Raw genomic sequence first — 18,673 nt, 5'->3', positions numbered from 1 at the left:
TGCACCCCTAGCAGCCCCTTGACTATTGCACTCCCAGTCCCAGGAATCTCAGTGGGACCTCCAGAATTGCTATGTGTTCTTCACCAGAGAAGTTTACTTGGACATGTTGGTTGGTTGGATGGTTGGTTGGTTGGTTGGTTAGTTTTTCAAGACCATTATACATTCTGTGTATAATGATCCTGGCTGTCTTAGAACTTTCTCTGTAGGCCAGGCTGGCCTTGAACTCATAGATCCATCTGCCTCTGCCTCCTGAGTGCTGTAATTAAAGGTATGTGCCACTGTCATAGTTAGGGTTTTTATTGCTATGACCATGGCAATTCTTTTTTTTTTTTTATGCTGTTGATTTCTTTTTTTTTTTTGTGATATATATTTTTTATTTTACAATACCATTCAGTTCTACATATCAGCCATGGGTTCCCCTATTCTCCCCCATCCCACGCCCTCCCCTTACCCCCAGCCCACCCTCCATTTCCACCTCCTCCAGGACAAGTCCTCCCCCGAGGACTGTGATCAACTTGGTAGACTCAGTCCAGGGAGGTCCAGTCCCTTCCTCCCAGACTAAGCCAAGTGTCCCTGCATAAGTTCCGACCATGGCAATTCTTATAAAGAAAACATTTAATTGAGGTGGCTTGCTTACAGTTTCAGAAGTTCAGTCCTTTATCATCATGATGGGAGCATGGCATGTAGGCAGATGTGGTGCTAGAGAAATAGCTGAGAGTCCTACATTCCGCAGGCAACAGGAAGTCGACTGTCAGTCACACTGAGGGAAGTTTCAGCAAAAGAGACCTTAAAGTCTATCCTGAACTGAACTGAACCCTATCACTGGTAGAATGAACTCATTGTGATATGTGAGAATGAGCAGGAACACTGGATACTACTGCTAACAACTGGAGCACCAATATCAGACACTGAAATTTTGTAATAAAAAGAAAATCTTTAAATCAATATCTCTCTCTCTCTCTCTCTCTCTCTCTCTCTCTCTCTCTCTCTCTCTCTCTCTCTCTCTCTCTCCCTATTTGGGTTTCACAATTGCCTCAAAAAAGTTATATCATTCTTATATGGGAGAGTTCATTACCTCCATACTTATACCAAAAGCACTGTCAATGTAGCTAACAATATGGCAAAATAATTTGTGTTACACGAATCTTAAAAGGTCTTATTAATAAAAACCCTAGAGCCAGATATTGGGATGAAAGCTGAAATATCAGAGAAGCAGAGCAAGTCAGCCACAAGTTCTTATCTCTATGAAATTTTCAGTCTAAAGAGAGTGAGTTTCTGTTTCCTCATACCTTATATTCCTTTCTCTGCCCATATATCACTTCCTGGGATTAAAGGTGTGTGTGCTTCCCAGTACTGGGATTAAGAATGTGTGCCACCATTGCCTGGCTCTGTTACCTGTATGACCTTGAACTCACAGAGATCCAGACGGATCCTGCCTCCTGAGTGGTAGGATTAAGGGTGTGTGCCACCACTGCCTGGTCTCTATGTCTGATCTAGTGACTGGCTCTGTCCTCCGATCCCCAGGCAAGTTTATTAGGGTACACAATATATCACTACATTTCCCCTTTTTTTGTCTAAAATAATAAAAGAAGGTTATAACTAATATTAGAAAAGCTATATACAATAAGTATGACAACTATATACAATATATACAGGCAATAAATTCATCTGAGAAGACTTAAGTATACTCACTAATGGTATATCATTCTGTCTTTAAATTTTTATTATTTATGTATATTGTGTGTCTGTGTAAGTTTATGTGCACATGTGTATTTGGGCACCCTCAGAAGCCAGAAGAGGGTGCTAGATCCCCTGGAACTGGAGTTATAGGCAGTTGTGAGCTGCTTGAAGTGTGTGCTGGGACTGAGTTTAAGTCCTCTGGAAGGGCAGCAAACATTCCTAACTGCTAAGTCTTCTCTCAGCCCTCAGGAGATCATTCTCGTTCTCAGGCCCTTTGAACTTCCATAATCTTGGTCTATTTCTTGACTCTGTTCAGTTCTATTGTTGGAAATATTTTACCATATAAAAGTAGTGGTGTTTTGGGAAAACTTGGTTCCAGCATAATAAGAATTATATGCAAGTTTTTATGATCCCTGAGAAATAGGCAGGTATGTTCAGAACTTCACAGAGCACAGTTTAGGGGGACTACTAACAGACCTGTATTGGTTGGCAGCAGAATAGATGGATACCCATATTTTGAGTCAGAGGAAGAGGAAAAAAGTCAGGACAAAAGTGACTTCATTTGAGCTGGAATATATTTGTGTTATACTCAAGTGGCTATCAGAGTCTAGCACATTCCAGGCCCTGAAATCTCTCAGGTCTGGTCACAGAGCTTCACATGCCACTCTAAGAGTTTTGTTTATTTATAGTATTCTGGGAAACTAGGTGGGAAAACAGGTTTGCTCAGGGGGAGTCAAGGTGGTTATGATTCAAAATGGCTGCAGTCCCTACAGGTAGTGTGGCTGAAAGAAGTTGGAAGGAAGAAGAGGAAGGAAAAGCTAGACATTATAATGTTCTTATCTAAGCAGCAGTGTAGGGCAATAGGATAAGAAACAGTATGAGGTAGTAGAAAAAGAAATTGAGGTTTAAGTACATGTGCTGGACAGTTATGTCAACTCAACAAAAGCTAATGTCATCTGAGAGGAGGGAACCTCAGTTAAGAAAATGTGTACAAGCCAGACAGTGGTGGCTTTAATTCCAGCACTTGGGAGGCAGTGGCAGACGGATCTCTGAGTTTGAGGCCAGCCTGGTTTACTGTAGCACGAATCCTAATAGGTCTTACAATAAAAACCTGGAGCCAGATATTGGTGTAAATGCTGAACGATCACAGGAAACAAACCACAGCCACTTCTCACCCTGCCAACTCTTCAGCCGAAAGGGGAAGATCCTGTCTCCATGAATCCTCAAACTGAATGCCCCTGAGTCCTCAGCCAAAAGGGGGGTGAACTCCTGTCTCCTCTCACCTTCTATTCCTTTCTCCATTCAGCCATATCACTTCCTGTCTCAGCCTTCCCTAGTGCTGGGATTAAAGGTGTGAGCCATCACTGCCTTGCTCTGTTTCTCCTTTAGACTGGATTAATCTCATGTAGTCCAAGGTGATCTTGAACTCACAGAGAACTCTGCTTCCCAAGTGCTAGGATTTAAGGTGTGAGCCACCACTGCCTGGCCTCCTATGGCTAACTCTGTGGCTGACTCTGCCCTCTGATCTTTAGACAAGCTTTATTTGTTAGAGCATATACAAAATATCACCACAGTTTACAAAGTGAGTTTTAGGATAGCCAGGACTACACAGAGAAACCCTGGCTTAAAAGAGAAAGAGAGAGAGAGAGAGAGAGAGAGAGAGAGAGAGAGAGAGAGAGACAGAGACAGAGACAGAGAGACAGAGAAAGAGGAGGAGGAGGTAGATGTAGAGGAGGGGGAGGTAGAGGTAGAGGAGGAGGAAGAGGAAAAGGAGGAGGAAGAGGAAGAAGAAGAAGAGGAGGAGGAGGAAGAGGAAGAGGAAGAGGAAGGAGAAGGAGAAGGAGAAGAAGAAAATATATACAGAATGGGGTTGTCTCTCTTGGGACCCCTTTCCTCCTACTGGGTTGCCTTGTCCAGCCTTGATATGAAGGTTTGTGCCTAGTCTTATTGCATCTTATTATGCCATGTTTTGTTGATATCCTTGGAAAGCTTGCTCTTTTCTGAAGGGAAATGGAGGAGCAGCAGATCTGAAGGTGAAGGGAGGTGTGAGGGTGTGGGTGTTGGGAGGTGCAGTGGGAGAGGAGAATGCTGTCAGAATGTATTATATGAGAGAAGAAATAAAAAGAAAAAATGAAAAAGAAGAAGACAATGTGTACATAAAACAGGGCTGTAGGCAAGCCTGCAGGGCATTGTCTTAATTAGCAATTGATGGGAGAGGGCCTAGTCCATTGTGAGTGATGCTGTCCCTGGGCTGGTGGTCTTGGATTCTATAAGATAAAAGACTGGGCAAGCCACGAGAAGCAAGCCAGTAAGTAGCACTCCTCCATGGCCTCTGCCTCAACTCCTGCCTCCAGGTTCCTGCCCTGTTTGAGTTCCTGTTCTGACTTTCTTTGATGAAGAGTGGTTTGGAAGCATAAACCAAATAAACCCTCTCCTCCTAAAGTTGCTTTGGTCGTGGTGTTTCATCACAGAAATAGAAACCCTAACTAGGACAATTAGTTTACAATTTTGAGAGGTAAAAGGACTGAAAATTTTAATGATAAAAAACATAGGAAGCTCACACCTTTAATCCCAGCACTCACGAGGCAGAGGCAGGTGGATCTCTGAGAATTCTAGGCATGCCTGGTCTACAGAGCTAGGTCCAGGACAGCCAAGGATACACAAAGAAACCTGATCTCAAAATACCAAAACCAAAATAAACAAACAAACAAAAAGGAATTCTTTCCAGCCAATACAGAGATGTCTGAAGCCTGGTTGTATTGGTGAGGCCTAAGAAACAGTGGGTAAGTCCTAGAAACACTCTCTACCTGGTGTTAGGTCTTAAATCCAGGAAGAATGACTAACATAGGTGCCTATTGAACATATCAGAGCAGACCTGGCTACCAGGTTCTCCCAGCAATCCCCTGTCCCTACCTGTTATAGGGAATGGCTTCTCAAACCCCTTCCCTCAGGGCTTGGGGAACTATAGGTAGAAGAGGAAGAAAGATTTTGAAAGCTAGAGGGGATGGATGAATCCAAGGAGACAGTGTCTTATAAACACAACAGGACTGATGCACATTTGAACTCGAAAACACTGTGGCAATGTGCACAGGTCCAAGCCAGAAGGGATCCTAGCACTGAGAGGGGCAAGTGGGCACCATCTCCGATCCCTAACAAAGAAGTTATCTCCAATTGACATTCACTTACAAAGGAACAATTAGTTTTCTCCAATAGCATTTCACTGGGTATATTAACTACACTTATGGGCAGGCCTCATGCCTAGCAGTAGATGGCCAATACAAAATGAACTCAATGGTATTTCTGTAGACATTTTTCTCATACTGCTCTGCTTGGGCATCTTTTGTAATTGGTCTTTTGATTGTATATTTTGGTTTCCAATTTTGTATTTTTATGGTGTTTATGTGTGTTTATTGTGTTTTCTCTATTATTTTCCTTTCATTTTTTTTTTTTTTTTTGAGACAGGGTTTCTCTGTGTAGCCCTGGCTGTCCTAGAACTTGCTCTATAGACCAGGCTGGCCTCAAAGTCAGAGATTTGCCTGCCTCTGCTTCCTGAGGGCTGGAATCAAAGGTGTGAGCCACCATGCCTTGCTTATTTTTCTTTGAAAATGATGGTTGTTTGCTTTTTTTTGTCTGCCTGTTTGTTCTCCAAAGAGAGAGAGAAAGTGTAAAGTTGGGTGGGTGGGAAATGTGAAGATCTGGGAGGAGTTTGAGGAGGCGAAACTGTGATCAGAATATATTGAATTAAAAATGTATTTTCAATAAAAAATAAATAGAAGATGGAAGAGAGGTAGACTGTAGGTATAACATAATATACTTTCTCATATTTTGCAGTGTAAATTCAATAAATATTCCATTAAACTTGATAAATTAAATAATGTTATATTATTTAGAATTATAGAATTACCAGTAGATCTGAAATTGGAAAGGGTCAAAATACAGCTGCCTGTGAAACAGGCATGGGAAAAATAATTTGGATCATTCCAGCATGTGGAAATGTCAGTGTTACTTTTTTGTGTGTGATGAACAGTGACTTTAAGATGGGAGCTCTATTAAATTGAGACTGAACATTTCCCCCTGGTATCCATACTCTCTATAGTCATTATGCCCCACATTGTCCACCCTGCCTTATCTCTTCCCACAGCACCACACATGCACCCTCTGCTGTGTCACGCTGTCCTCCCTCCTGACCTCTATATACACTGCTGGTACATATTTTTAATAGTTTTACTTTTCCAAGACAAGTTCTCACTATATAGCCCAGGCTAGCCTAGAGCTCACAATCCTCTTGTTTCTGTTTCTTGAATGCTAAGATTACAAGCATAAGTCATCATTCCTGGCCACATATTTTCATATTGTTTATTTTATTTGGTTTTATTTTGAGACAGAGTCTCCTTATGTAGCCCTAGAACTCACTCTATAGACCAGGCTGGCCTCATACAGAGATCCACATGCCTCAGTCTACTCCACTGGGACTGAAGACATATGTGTGGTATTGTTTACTTATTTTCTGATGGACTATGAAGTTCCTGGAATATAGGGGTCCATGAGTATATAATTAACAAATAATTGTCAAATTAATGGATTTGATTGCTTAGGTTTTTTTTTCTGTTGTTATCTAGAGCTCCGATGCCCCCACGTCTTCAACATCCTTCAATTTCTTTCTTCTTTGAATTCCATTACCAACATTCATGTAGCAATTTATATATAGAATTCCTAGTTATGGGTTCTGTGCTAGGCCTAGGGAGCACACAGATGAACAAGTTAGATGCAATTATTATGCAGACATGAAGTAGACAATATAGATCACAATGTAGTATTTATTTGTGTATTCATATGTGTGAGTGCAGATGTATGGACACCATGGTACTCACATGGAGGTCACAGGAAAGCTCCCAGGAGTCAGTTCTCTTCTGCCACCTGGTAAGATATGGGAATGAAACTCATGTTTTTATCAGGCCTGAGTGCAGTCACCTCTACACACAGAGTCATCTACTTGGCCCTATAGATATAAATATTACAGCACCTCAGAACATTATATAATCCTGAAAGCTCTAATTGAACTAGGCATAAAAAGTTGTGAAGAGGATAGAATGATCTAAGACTATTCATGGTCTAAGTGTAAATATAACTGCTATATATACACATAAATAGGATACTACACATCATTAACTGCTAAGAGGTAGTAAATATTAAAAGAGTAATTAAGTGCTAATTGGTGCAAACAGCAGTTGTTTAAAAATACAGAGAGGGGGCTGAGAGCTAGTTCAGCAGTTAAGACTACTATCTGATTTTCCTGAGAATATGGGTTCAAGTGCTACCACCCAAATGACAACTTACAACCATACTAACTCTGGTTCCTGGGAATCCAGTTACAGCAGGCTTTTTCTTTGGGGCCACCAACTGGTTCCCAAATCATGACATAGAGACTTCTGATTAGTTATGAATGCTTGGCCTAGCATAGGCTCATTTCTGGGTAGCTCTTTTAACTTAAATTAACCTGTTTCTCCTTATCTACCTTTTGCCTCGGGGTTTTTAGTTTTCTTCCCTTCATGTCTGGGTCGTTGGTGGCTGCCTGGTTTCTCACCGTGGCATGTCCCACTCTTTCATCCTCCTTCATCTCTCATTCCTTTTCCTCTTTTTCCAAGCCTAGATTCCCCCTCCTATTTATTCTCTCTGCCTGGCAGCCCCATCTATCCCTCTCCTGCCTAGCTACTGGGCATTCAGGTTTTTATTAGACCAATCAGGTGCCTTAGGCAGGCAAGGTGAAACAAATGCAACACATCGTTACATAATTAAACACACATGGTTACATCATTAAACAAATGCAGCATAAACAAATGTAACACACCTTTACACAGTTAAAGTAATATTTTGCAGCATTAACAAATGTAACACATCCTTACATAGTTAAATATTCCACAACATCCAGTGCCTTCTTCTGCCCTCTGTGGACACCAGATACACAGATGGTATACAGACATACATGAAAGTAAAACACCCATACACATAATAAATTCTTGAAAAAAAAAAAAAGGCATCAGAGACCATTACAAAAAATCATAACCAATCAAAATTCAGAGCTGTGGAACCCAATCCCAATGGATACATTTACAAAACACTTCAGTACCTAAGGCTCAGGGAATATTTCGGAAAGGGAGATGAAAAGATTCTATGAGCCAGAGGATCAGGGAGTTTGCTGTGAAACTGTGTCTCTTAGAAATGTTAGAAGCTACACTCATGAAGTCTCACCAACATGACTGCCCAAACATGAGCCGAATAAGGACAACACCAATAGATGTGCCAAAGTACATCAGGGAAAGCCCACAATGCCTCAACCCACACAAGAACTACAGGCGCCGGACGGTGGTGGCGCACGCCTTTAATCCCAGCACTCTGGAGGCAGAGCCAGGCGGATCTCTGTGAGTTCGAGGCCAGCCTGGACTACCAAGTGAGTTCCAGGAAAAGGCGCAAAGCTACACAGAGAAACCCTGTCTCAAAAAAAAAAGAACTACAGGCAAGACCCAATAGTAATCTTTAAAACATACATACAACTAACATTATACAGACTAAGCATGCTATATTTAGAAATACGTATATGCATGTAATAACAATTAAGAAAGAAGAGGCCATGAATTTGAAAGATAGCAGGAGGGACACATAGACATATGATATAATGTAATTATATTATAATCTCAAAAAGAAAAATTTAATATACAAAATAAGTAAATTAATTAAGAGGCAGAGAAAAAAATTCAGTTTGTAAGGTTTAAACATTTATCAGGGAAGTAAAGTGGAGAGAAATTGGGGTGTGGAGCATTTCAAGGTAGGAGTGGAGAGAAAAAACTGGAAGATGGAATAGCAAGATGGGTCATCTGGTAAAAGCACTTGGTGCATAAGCCTGATAACCTGAATTCTGTTCCTGTAAACACATAAAGTAGAAGGAGAGAACTGACTCTACAATGTTGTCCTTTGACCCCCACATGCATATTGAGGCATGGACACACACACACACACACACACACACACACACACACACACACCATCACCTCTTGTTGTTTTTGCTCTTTTGGGGGCCCCACCACCCAGCTCCCAAATAAATCATATATAGAGGCTTATTCTTACTTATAAATGTCTGGCCTTAGCTTGGCTTGCTTCTTGCCAGCCTTCCTTAACTTTAAATTATCTTCTCTCTCTTTCACTGTTCTCTTACTTCTTTTCCTGTTCTCTTACTTCTGTAAATCTTACTCTTACTCCATGGCTTGCTGTGTAGCTGGGTGGCTGGCCCCTTGAGTCCTCCTCCTTCTCTGGCTACTTCTTTTCTTCCAGATTTCTCCTCCTATATATTCTCTCTGCTTGTCAGCCCCACCTATCCTTTCCCCTACCTTGCTATTGGCTGTTCAGTTCTTTATTAGACCATCAGGTGTTTTAGACAGGCACAGTAACAGTTTCACAGAGTTAAACAAATGCAACATAAGCAAAAGTAACACGCCTTAAAATAATATTCCTCAACAATCACTACCACCGATAATAATAATTATTATAATAATAAAGAGTAAAGACTGGAAGGCATGAAAGGGCAGTATAGATATAGGTTCTGGGAATCCCTGCAGATATCCAAATCTTCAGTGCTCATGTGTCTTACACAACATGATATAATATTTTCTTATAACTTATTCATATTCTCTTATATACCTAGAATCATCTCTATTACTTATAATATCTAGTATAATGAAAATTGTTGTTATACTGTTTTGTTTAGGGGATAATGGCCAGAAACAATTCTACATGTTCATCTCAGTCATAAGCAAAAATCTTTTTGTTCATCTGTGGTTAGCTGAGCATTGCAGGCAGATCCTGTAGATCTGAGGGCTGAGTATATATTCAAACACCACTGATTTTAACTGAGGTAATATAAGTAGGTAAATATAAGGCATTGTGTTTATGTTCAGTTGTGAAAACTGTTGGCTTTTTTTTTGAGACAAGGTTTCATGGAGCCCAAGCTGACCTCAAACTTGCTATGTAGCTAAAGCTAGCCTTGAATGTCTGATTTTCCTGCCTCCATTTCCCAAACACTAGGATTTCAGGTATTTGCCACTATTCTTGGCTCTGCTGTGAAATTCTTTTGAGGGTAAAGATTAAAAATTATATACTTCCATTTGGGCTACAATAATAAAACTTTGGGAATAGAATTTACTCTGACAAGTAGATGTTAAACATTCAAGTGCATCTACTATTTGTTCTGTTTTGGACTATCTCTATTTGGTAATTATTTTGACATAATAAGCATTCAATTAGCTGTTTAAACTTTATAACCGGTATCAGTACAATCATTATCAGTGCACAACAGAGAAAACTGAACCATCAGGGATTTTGTCACTCAGAGGAAAACGTTATAAGCTTGGAGATAATTTACAAAACAGATCAATATGAACAGAAAAGACTGTTGGTTTTCCATTAAAATCCACTGTCCTTCTTACATAATGCTTTTGTATCCATGCTTTCTTTTGACTCAGTTTCCCAGGTTTCATGCTGGCATTAATGAAATGTGACCAAGAGCAATTTGTGTACATTCCCTCTTTTCTCATTTAAAAGGAAACTGCTGGGGCTGGAGAGAAGGCTCAGCACTTAGGAATACTTCTTTGGAAGAGGAGGGTTTGGGTTCCAGGACCCACATGGATGACTATAACTGTCCATAATTCCAGCTCTAGAGGATCCAGTGCCTTCCTCTGGCTTCCTCCTCTGGTAGTGCACGTGCGTGTGTGCATGTACACATACATACATACATACATACATACATACATACACACACAGAGTGTATTTATATACATGTAGGTAAAACCACTCATACTCATAAAAATAAATAAATCTTTAAAAATGCTGTCTTGTACTTTCTTTTCCTGCTTCTTCCTTTGGGCTGAAGTTTGCATATAGATGCAACCTATTAAACCAAAGGGGGAAAAAAGGAAAGAAAAACTTTTTATCACCTTCCTCCTCAATGAGTGATTTTTAGACTGTCTCAATGTTTTCTGAGAGCCTTTTAGTGTTTTAGACTCATCTAAGATCAACAGAATCTAAGTTTACATTTTAAAAAGTGATTCATGTTCATATTCAATTAAATTTTTTCTTTCATGTGTGTATACATAATTTGGTTCTTGTGCTTGCATGGAGGTCAGAGGACAACTTGTGGAGTCAGCTCTCTCCTTTCATCAGTGGGTTCCAGAGCTCAAACTCAAGAGTCTTAGGCTTAGCAGGTGTCTTTGCCCACTGAGCCATCTGATAGGCCCCATATTCATGATAGCCATTCATATTCAGTTAGCTTAATATGTGGCAAATGAATTTTATCAGTTGATTCCTGGCCCATCAACAACCTTTCCTTTGTTCTTCCCTGACACTTCCATAACCCTCTATCTTCTTCAAACAGCTGAATCTTGAGGCCTCTTTATTACAGAAACATGTATTTATTTGATATAATCTGCATCTCTATTGATTTCAACTATGTTTTGCATCCATTTAGGAAATATTTGCTGAACATCTTTTAAAGCAAAGCACTGTCCTAGATCTTATATATTTCCTACAGTATTTAAGGCCAGACCTTTTTTTTCTCAAAGAATTATGCAGCAGAGAGAAAAATATTGGAATAGAAATAATAGATGTTGTAAGAAAGGATAGTAGATGTTATTTTTACTCTACAAACTTGTTTTTGGGAGTATCTAGCAGATAAAATAATGCTCCTGCAAACATGTCCACATCTGAATCCCTGAGCCTGTGACTGACTTACTGGTGTGTTTCAAGACTTTAAGATGAGAAGAGTGGCCTGAATTATCCAGGGAAGGCCAGTGTAATCACTGGGAGCTTATAAAGAAGGAGGCAACAGTCAAAGTCAGAAGAATGATAACCATGGCATAGATGAAGTTAGCAGCCAATGAACCTGGATAACTTGTAATACCTACACAAGATAAGGACTAGAATTCTGCATTGGTACATACAGAAGGGAAGCGATCCTGCCACCACCTTAAGGTTAAGGCTTCTGACTACTGTGTGGTAGAGAAATTCATCTATGAATTTCTTTAAACCATTGAGTTTGTGGCCATTGATTACAGTAGCTATGGAAACTACTAAGGGGCTGTTCCATTTGGGGAAGTCCATGCCACATGCCTCAGTGCATTTGGAAGGAGGCTGAGCCAGACAGTTCTTTCTTCATCCCTGGCCAGCTCTGGCTTCTTTCTGCTGTTTCCAGCAAAGGGCTCCATTTAGAGAACCTTCGAGTTAATGCATGCATGTGTTAACTTTGAGTTTTTCTAGGTCTTACTAAGACAGCAACGGTGTTTGATTAATTTTTGTATCCTATTTTGAGTGCTTTAGACACATATGTTCAAGGGGGAAAAGGAGAGAATAGCTATGATTGTAATACAACTTGATAGGAAAGGAGTAATTGTAGGAGTAGGCGTTTTTATATGAAAGAGTAATGAGGGGAGGTGGAGGAGGGGGATTTTAAAGATGGATAAAATTCATGTTGGTCAGAAGAGGAAGAAAGCATCCTCAACAGTGGTACATTTTTATAAAGTCCCCTTAACAAATGTGATTGTAAGGCCTTGCTCTCTTGTCATGGGTACATTAACAAGATTTATAAAAAGTCTGATATTGGGGCTGGAAAGATGGCTCAGTGGTTAAAGGCATTGACTGCTTTTCCAAAGGACACAGGTTCAATTTCCAGCACCCACATGGCAGCTCACAACTGTCTGTAACTCAAGTTCCAGGGGATCCATCTCCCTCACACTGACATACTCGCAGGCCAAATCCCAACACACATAAAATTAAATAAATACATATCCCCCTGATACTTGGCCATATCCCACTGGCCTTGCTTATCCATAAACCTGCAGGTGGTGCACGCCTTTAATCTCAGGCAGAGGCAATCGGATCTCTGGGAGTTTGAGGCCAGCCTGGTTTACAGAGTGAGTTCCAGGACAGGCTCCAAAGTGACAGAGAGAAACCCTGCCTCGAACCCCACTCCTTAAAAACAAAACAAAACAAACAAACAAAACAACAAACAAACAAACACCAAATGTGATGAGTTAGTGAAAGGCAACAGATAGACAGGTTAATGAAAATACAGTACAGAAACTGGCAGGCCGAGGACCACGTGTCCTGAGGGTGACAGGAGGTAGATCCACAGTGCTCAAGAGCTAAGTGCTCGCAGACTTCGCTCCACCAGCCTCCCGCCCCCTTCTTGGCCTCAATTTCCACATTCGCTCCTTGTCTCCACTCCTTTCCTACTCTCGGTCCCTCCAGTGCCCACCTCTGCTCCTTCCGCCTCTCTAACACCTCCAGTCTTCTCTCCCTCTCGCCCTACGCCCGCCTGTTTTCCTCTGCTCAGCCCCAAGTTCCGCCCTGTACGTCCTATCTCCTTTGCTTCACCAACCCAGGCTCCTACCGCGGCTCCTCTATCTGTCCTCTTTCCTCTTCCCTAGGCTCCTTAGGCCCTCTCTTCCTCCTTTCATTCCCCCCTCCCCAGGCCCGCCTCCTCTCTCTCAACCCTCCCCCAGGCCCCGCCTCCTCTCCTTAGGCCCTCCCTTCCTCCCTTCCTCCCCCCAGGCCCCGCCTCCTCTCCTTAGGCCCTCCCTTCCTCTCTTCCTCCCCTCAGGCCCCGCCTCCTCCCCTTAGGCCCTCTCTTCCTCTCTTCCTCCCCTCAGGCCCCGCCTCCTCTCCTTAGGCCCTCCCTTCCTCCCCCAGGCCCCGCCTCCTCGCCTTAGGCCCTCCCTTCCTCTCTTCCTCCCCAGGCCCCGCCTCCTCTCCTTAGGCCCTCCCTTCCTCCCCAGGCCCCGCCTCCTCTCCTTAGGCCCTCTCTTCCTCTCTGCCTTCCTGGTCCTCAGGCCCCGCCTCTTCTCGCTCAGCCTTCCCTCCCCTCCCATCATCCCCCAGGCCCCGCTTTCCCCCCAGGCCCCGCCCCCACAGCTCCAGCCCTCTCCTCCCCAGGCCCCGCCTCCCCTCCCTCACCCGCCCTGGCCTCCCCGGTCCCCGGTCCCCTCCTCCACTTGGCCCCCCTCTTCCCTTCTTCCCCCTCCCCAGGCCCCGCCTCTGCTCCGTGCTGCGCCTCCCACCTCCCCCCGCAGTGGGTCCCAAGGCGAACAGCGTGCTGCTGCGTCATCGCCAGTGGCCGGTTTGAATGAGGCTTGTCGCACCGGAGCTGCCGCCACCACCTCGCTTCCTCCCCGGCCGGCTCCACGAGCTGCTTCGCATCTCTCTGCCGCCCTTGTCAGACCCAGCCTCCTGCGCCGTTTCCTCCCTTCTGCCCCGCCATGCCTCTGTACTCTGGTGAGCTCCGTCCTCCCTGGCGCCGCGCCCTCGCAGCCGACGCTAGGCCTTCGCTTAGGCCCAGCCTGCAGAGGCGCGCGCAGGGCACAGCCGCAGAGGGCCACGGTGGGAAGTCGGAGTGGCGGCCGCGCGAGCAGTAGCCCAGCTACGCGTGGGAGCTTGTCCATCGTGTCCCCGAGCGGTTGGGGTGGGAGTGGGAGTGGAGACAGGGAAAATCTCAAGAGTCGTGACTCTGCAGAATAGTTCCTGTTGCTGCCCCAGTGTGCTGGGAAAGGTGAAGGTGTGTCCTGGGGCGCAGGAGACCAGGCTGGTGGAGTGTGATTGCTTTGAGCTCCTGGATGATAGCAGTGGAATGAACATGGAAGGAAGTTGGGGATGAAAGGTCTCAGGTATAAGGTTTACTTGTCTTCTGCTTGAAATTTGCTCACCATTTTGATTCTACCGCCCCCGTTGTGCCAGTTTCAGTTCTGTCTCGAAGCCGATTGCAAATCAGTCTTTTTGATGCTTCATTTTAACTTCAGCATACATTGTTTTGGACTTCGAAGATGAGACATATCGTTAGCTTCAAAGTGTAGATGAATACAAATACTGGCGAGTGCCGTTTCTTTTCGGCATTTGGCAGGAGTCTTTTCTTGCTGGCTTTCCAAGGTATTGACCAAGGATCACGTTTTTCTTTAGTTAATGGACTTCGCTGTTTCTACTCTTAGTCAAAATGGCTTCCAAAAATGTGTATGGCAACTCCAATTGGCTCTGAATGTGGTTTATTGATTATCTTTGACTCTCACTTTGGCATACATAATCCTTTATAAGAGAATGATTGCTTTTAAAGAATGATATGAACCAAGAATAACAGTTAATCGTAGGATGGATTCTTTTATTCATTTATTTATTTGGAGACAGGAGAAAGGGTCTGCCGTGTAGGCCTAGCTGGCCTGGAACTCAAGAGATCGCCTGTCTCTGCCTCCCAATTGCCGGGATTAAAGATGTACACCATAAAGCCTGGCGTCCTCTCCTTTATTTCTAATACTGTTCTCATTTAGTCCTATGTTATCTTTAGCTTGTTATACATTTTATACTATTTACATTTGTATACTATTTTTTTTTTACATTTGTATACTATTATACATTACTTTGAAACTTGTAGGCCACATTTAGTGACTAATTTTTTTTTTTTATCTCAGCAGAGTCAGCCCAATCTCTCATTTTAGGGCCAGCCTCCGTCTACAGAGCGAGTTCTAGGACAGCCAGGGAACCAACACAGAGAAACCCTGTATCAAAAAACCAAAGAAAGAAAGAAACACAAAACAAACAACTTGTTGCTCTTGTGTTATTTAGGATCAAACCCAAGTCTTTGTGCAAGCTAAGTAGAAAGGGTACCACAAAGCTGTATTCCCAGTACCTTTGCCTTTTGTTTATGATTACAATTTGTGCAACATTTGAATCTATTTTTCCTACTGCTGCTAGAGTTGTCGATAATAAACAGACCAAGCAGCTTTTATTTAACTCAGGGATTACACATTGCATATACCATAAAAGGCCATATGCTACCAATGTTTCAGAATGCCATATGCTACCTTCTTTTATTTTGTTTTTGGAGACAGGGTTTCTCTGTGTAGCCTTGGCTGTCCTGGAACTCGCTCTGTAGACCAGGCTGGCCTTGACCTCAGAGATCTGCCTGCCTCTCTCTTGAATCCTGGGATTAAAGGCGTGGACCACCACTGCCCAGCCATATGCTACCTCCCCCACTTGACCCTTATTAATAGTTTCCTAATTCACTCTGGGGATTATTGCTATCTCAGACTGTATGCTAAATGTTTTTCTTGTCTGTTTTAGGAATACTTCTATTCTCTGGCTAATACCTTTGTTTTGAGATTCAATTCAAAAGTTGGCAGTGATAATTCAGAAGTTAATAATTCCTCCAAGAGATCTTTCCTGGTTGGGTTATGGTGGTTTATATCTCTGATCTCAACATTAAAGAAGGATCATCAATTTTGGTACAGTGTAGGCCTGTACAGGGAGACCCTGTTCCAAAAAGCAAGACCAAACAGAACAATAAATAATACTTCCTTATTCAAGATTTTTGTTTAGCTGTGTGTGGGGTGGTGTACAACTTTAATTCCAATACTTGGGAGGCAGAGTCTTCCTGTGAGTTAAAGGTCATGCTGATCTATGTAGCGAGTTGTAGCCAGGGCTACATAGTGAGACCATGTCTTAAAAAAAAGAAAAGAAAAGAAAATTGTTGCTCTTTGAGCCTTTAGTCTTTATAATAAACATCGTTATAACTACCACATCCTCTCATTAGATTATGTTAGATTCTCTCTAAAGGTGGGTAATGTGCTTGTTATTAAACCGATAGTGAGGTGGGTGTGCATGCAGAATGTGTTTGGTGGTCAGAGGAATTGGTTTCTTCTTCCCCCATGTGGGTTGTGTGATTGAACCTAGGTTGTCAGGCTTAGCAACAAGTACTGTTATCTGCTGAGCTATCTCTCTGGACCCATTAAGTCAGGCTTTAACATACTCAGTAAACTGTTGATAGAATTAAGATGTGGAGTCTGGGTCAAGAATTAAAATTTTGATTCTAGAAGTTGGAACTTTGTTTTGAAATAACCATTTTTGAAAAGACAGTTTTTAATTTTCAATGTATGTGCTTGAGTTTTTTTATTTACATATTTCAAAAGTTAGCTATTTGAAGTTGAGCAAGGCATTTTTTGTTTGTTTTGGTTTTTTGAGACAGAGTTTCTCTGTGTGGTCCTGGCTGTCCTGAAACTCACATTGTAGATCAGGCTGGCCTCCAACTCACAGATTGGCCTTCCTCTGCCTCCTGGGTGCTGGGATTAAAGGCATGGACCACCACTGCCTGGCTCGAGCAAGGCTTTTTAATTGTGGTAAAATTTATCTTTGTGACCATTTTTTTTTTCTCTTTTCCTTTTGACTTGGCCTGGCTCTTAAATCCTGGGCACAAAGGGTTCTTCTGCCTCAGTTTCTTAATTAGCTGAAATTACAGGCACATGTCACATCTCAGGTGTTTTTAAGTGTACAGTTCTCTGTCACTTAAATTCTTTCACATTTTTGTACAATCATTATTTCCAGGATCTGTTCATTCTCAAGTAGAGACTCTAGCCATTAAAAACATTTCCCCATGTCTGCTTGCCCAGTTAGCCTCTGACAACCAGCCTTCTCTTAGTCTTTAAGATTTTGACTTCTTTGAGTACTTGCATAAAATAGAATCATATAGTGTTTACCCTCTTATGATTGTTTGTCTCACCTTCCGTCCTGTCTCCACGCTTCATCTGTGTTTTAATGTATGGAAGAATTTTCTATTTTAAATGAACAGTATTTCAGAGTGGGCTTTTCCCAGCATGCCCCCTTTCCTGCCTTCTCTTTTCCTCTCCCCCTTCCATTTTATTCCCTTACCCTTTTGCCATAGGGATCAAACATAGAGCCTCATACTTGCTAGGTAAGTGCTCGACCAGTGGCCACATTCCCACTCCTTTCTCAGCTTTTGTCTGAATGATGCTGCTCTGAAGCATACCTGTAGCTATTTTGAATCCTTGCTTCTATATTTCTAGGAAGAGATTAATATGGTAATTCTGTGCTTAAACTTTTTTCTTTTTTAGTTTTTTGAGACAGGTTTTTCTGTGTTAACAGTCCTGGCTGTCCTGGACTCACCACTTTGTAGACCTCAAACTTGAGAAATCTGCCTGTCTCTGCCTCTCAAGTGGTAGGACTAAATTCCTCTGCTACCACGGCCCAGCTCTTTAAAAAAAAAAAAATGCTGTTTTCTATAGCAACTGATATTTTATGTTCATACCAGCTGTGCACAGGATTCTAGTTTTTATTTTTTCTTCCTTTCTTTCTTTCTTTCTTTCTTTCTTTCTTTCTTTCTTTCTTTCTTTCTTTCTCTCTCTCTCTCTCTCTCTCTCTCTCTCTCTCTCTCTCTCTCTCTCTCTCTCTCTCTCTCTCTTTTTTTGTGTGTGTTTTGAGACAGGGTTTCTCTGTGTAGTTCTGGTACCTGTCCTGGATCTCGATCTGTAGACCAGTCTGGCCTCACAGAGATCCGTCTGGCTCTGCCTCCTGAGTGCTGGGATTAAAGGCATGTGCCACTGCTGCTCGGTGGATTCTAGTTTTTCTATACTCTCACTAACGCTTGTTATTTTTTGTTGTAAGAAACATTTGTGGGGTAGGGCAGAGTGAAGTAAAAGTGTGCAATCTGAGTTCCATCCCAGGTACCCACCCACCCACATGGTGGAAGGAGAGAACCAACTCATGCAAGTTCTCTGATCTCAACATGCTTGCAATAGCATGTGCACCCCCCATACATATACATATGCAATCAGTAATAAGTAAAATGTAAAAAAAATTAAAAGACTTTTTTTAATGCTGTGCTTGCAGGCATGTGCACTCAGAAAGCAGAGGCAGGAGAATTGCCTGTTTGAGTGAAGTTTAAACTAAATATTAAGACTTTAAACCTCAAAACCCTAAATAATTGGGGAAAAAAAGACCATAACTATCATATGTAGCCAACATATCTTTGAAATTTTGTATACTTGAGTATCTCCTTGCTTGGGAAACCACCTTTCATTTCTTGCATACCTTTCTTACAATTTAGAATTATACTTTTTCAAAAAATGGTGTGTGTGCATGAATGCCAGTTTGCACATGTGCAGGCACACGTTTG

The 18,673-nt window shown here is 42.2% G+C and overlaps 1 protein-coding gene across 8 annotated transcripts in view; it reads left to right on the top strand.

Annotated features, from left to right (window-relative positions):
• Window positions 1–13,504: 13,504 nt before the first annotated feature.
• Window positions 13,505–18,673, top strand: part of Usp14 (ubiquitin specific peptidase 14) — a 37,363-nt gene continuing 32,194 nt past the window's right edge. For 2 of the 8 annotated variants that reach the window (XM_015987710.3, XM_006994202.4), the window contains exon 1: window positions 13,795–13,995. In XM_015987710.3, the coding sequence (XP_015843196.1) occupies window positions 13,980–13,995 (16 nt within the window). In that variant the 5' untranslated portion in view covers window positions 13,795–13,979. Of the gene's footprint in view, window positions 14,385–18,673 lie in introns of all 8 variants that reach the window. The other 6 variants (XM_076554710.1, XM_006994204.4, XM_006994201.4 and 3 more) reach the window with 5 other exon arrangements.

Source organism: Peromyscus maniculatus, chromosome 19 (assembly GCF_049852395.1).
Source record: "Peromyscus maniculatus bairdii isolate BWxNUB_F1_BW_parent chromosome 19, HU_Pman_BW_mat_3.1, whole genome shotgun sequence".
Taxonomy (NCBI): domain Eukaryota; kingdom Metazoa; phylum Chordata; class Mammalia; order Rodentia; family Cricetidae; genus Peromyscus; species Peromyscus maniculatus.
Note: the sequence above shows the minus strand (reverse complement) of the source record. Positions and strands in the feature narration are given on the sequence as shown.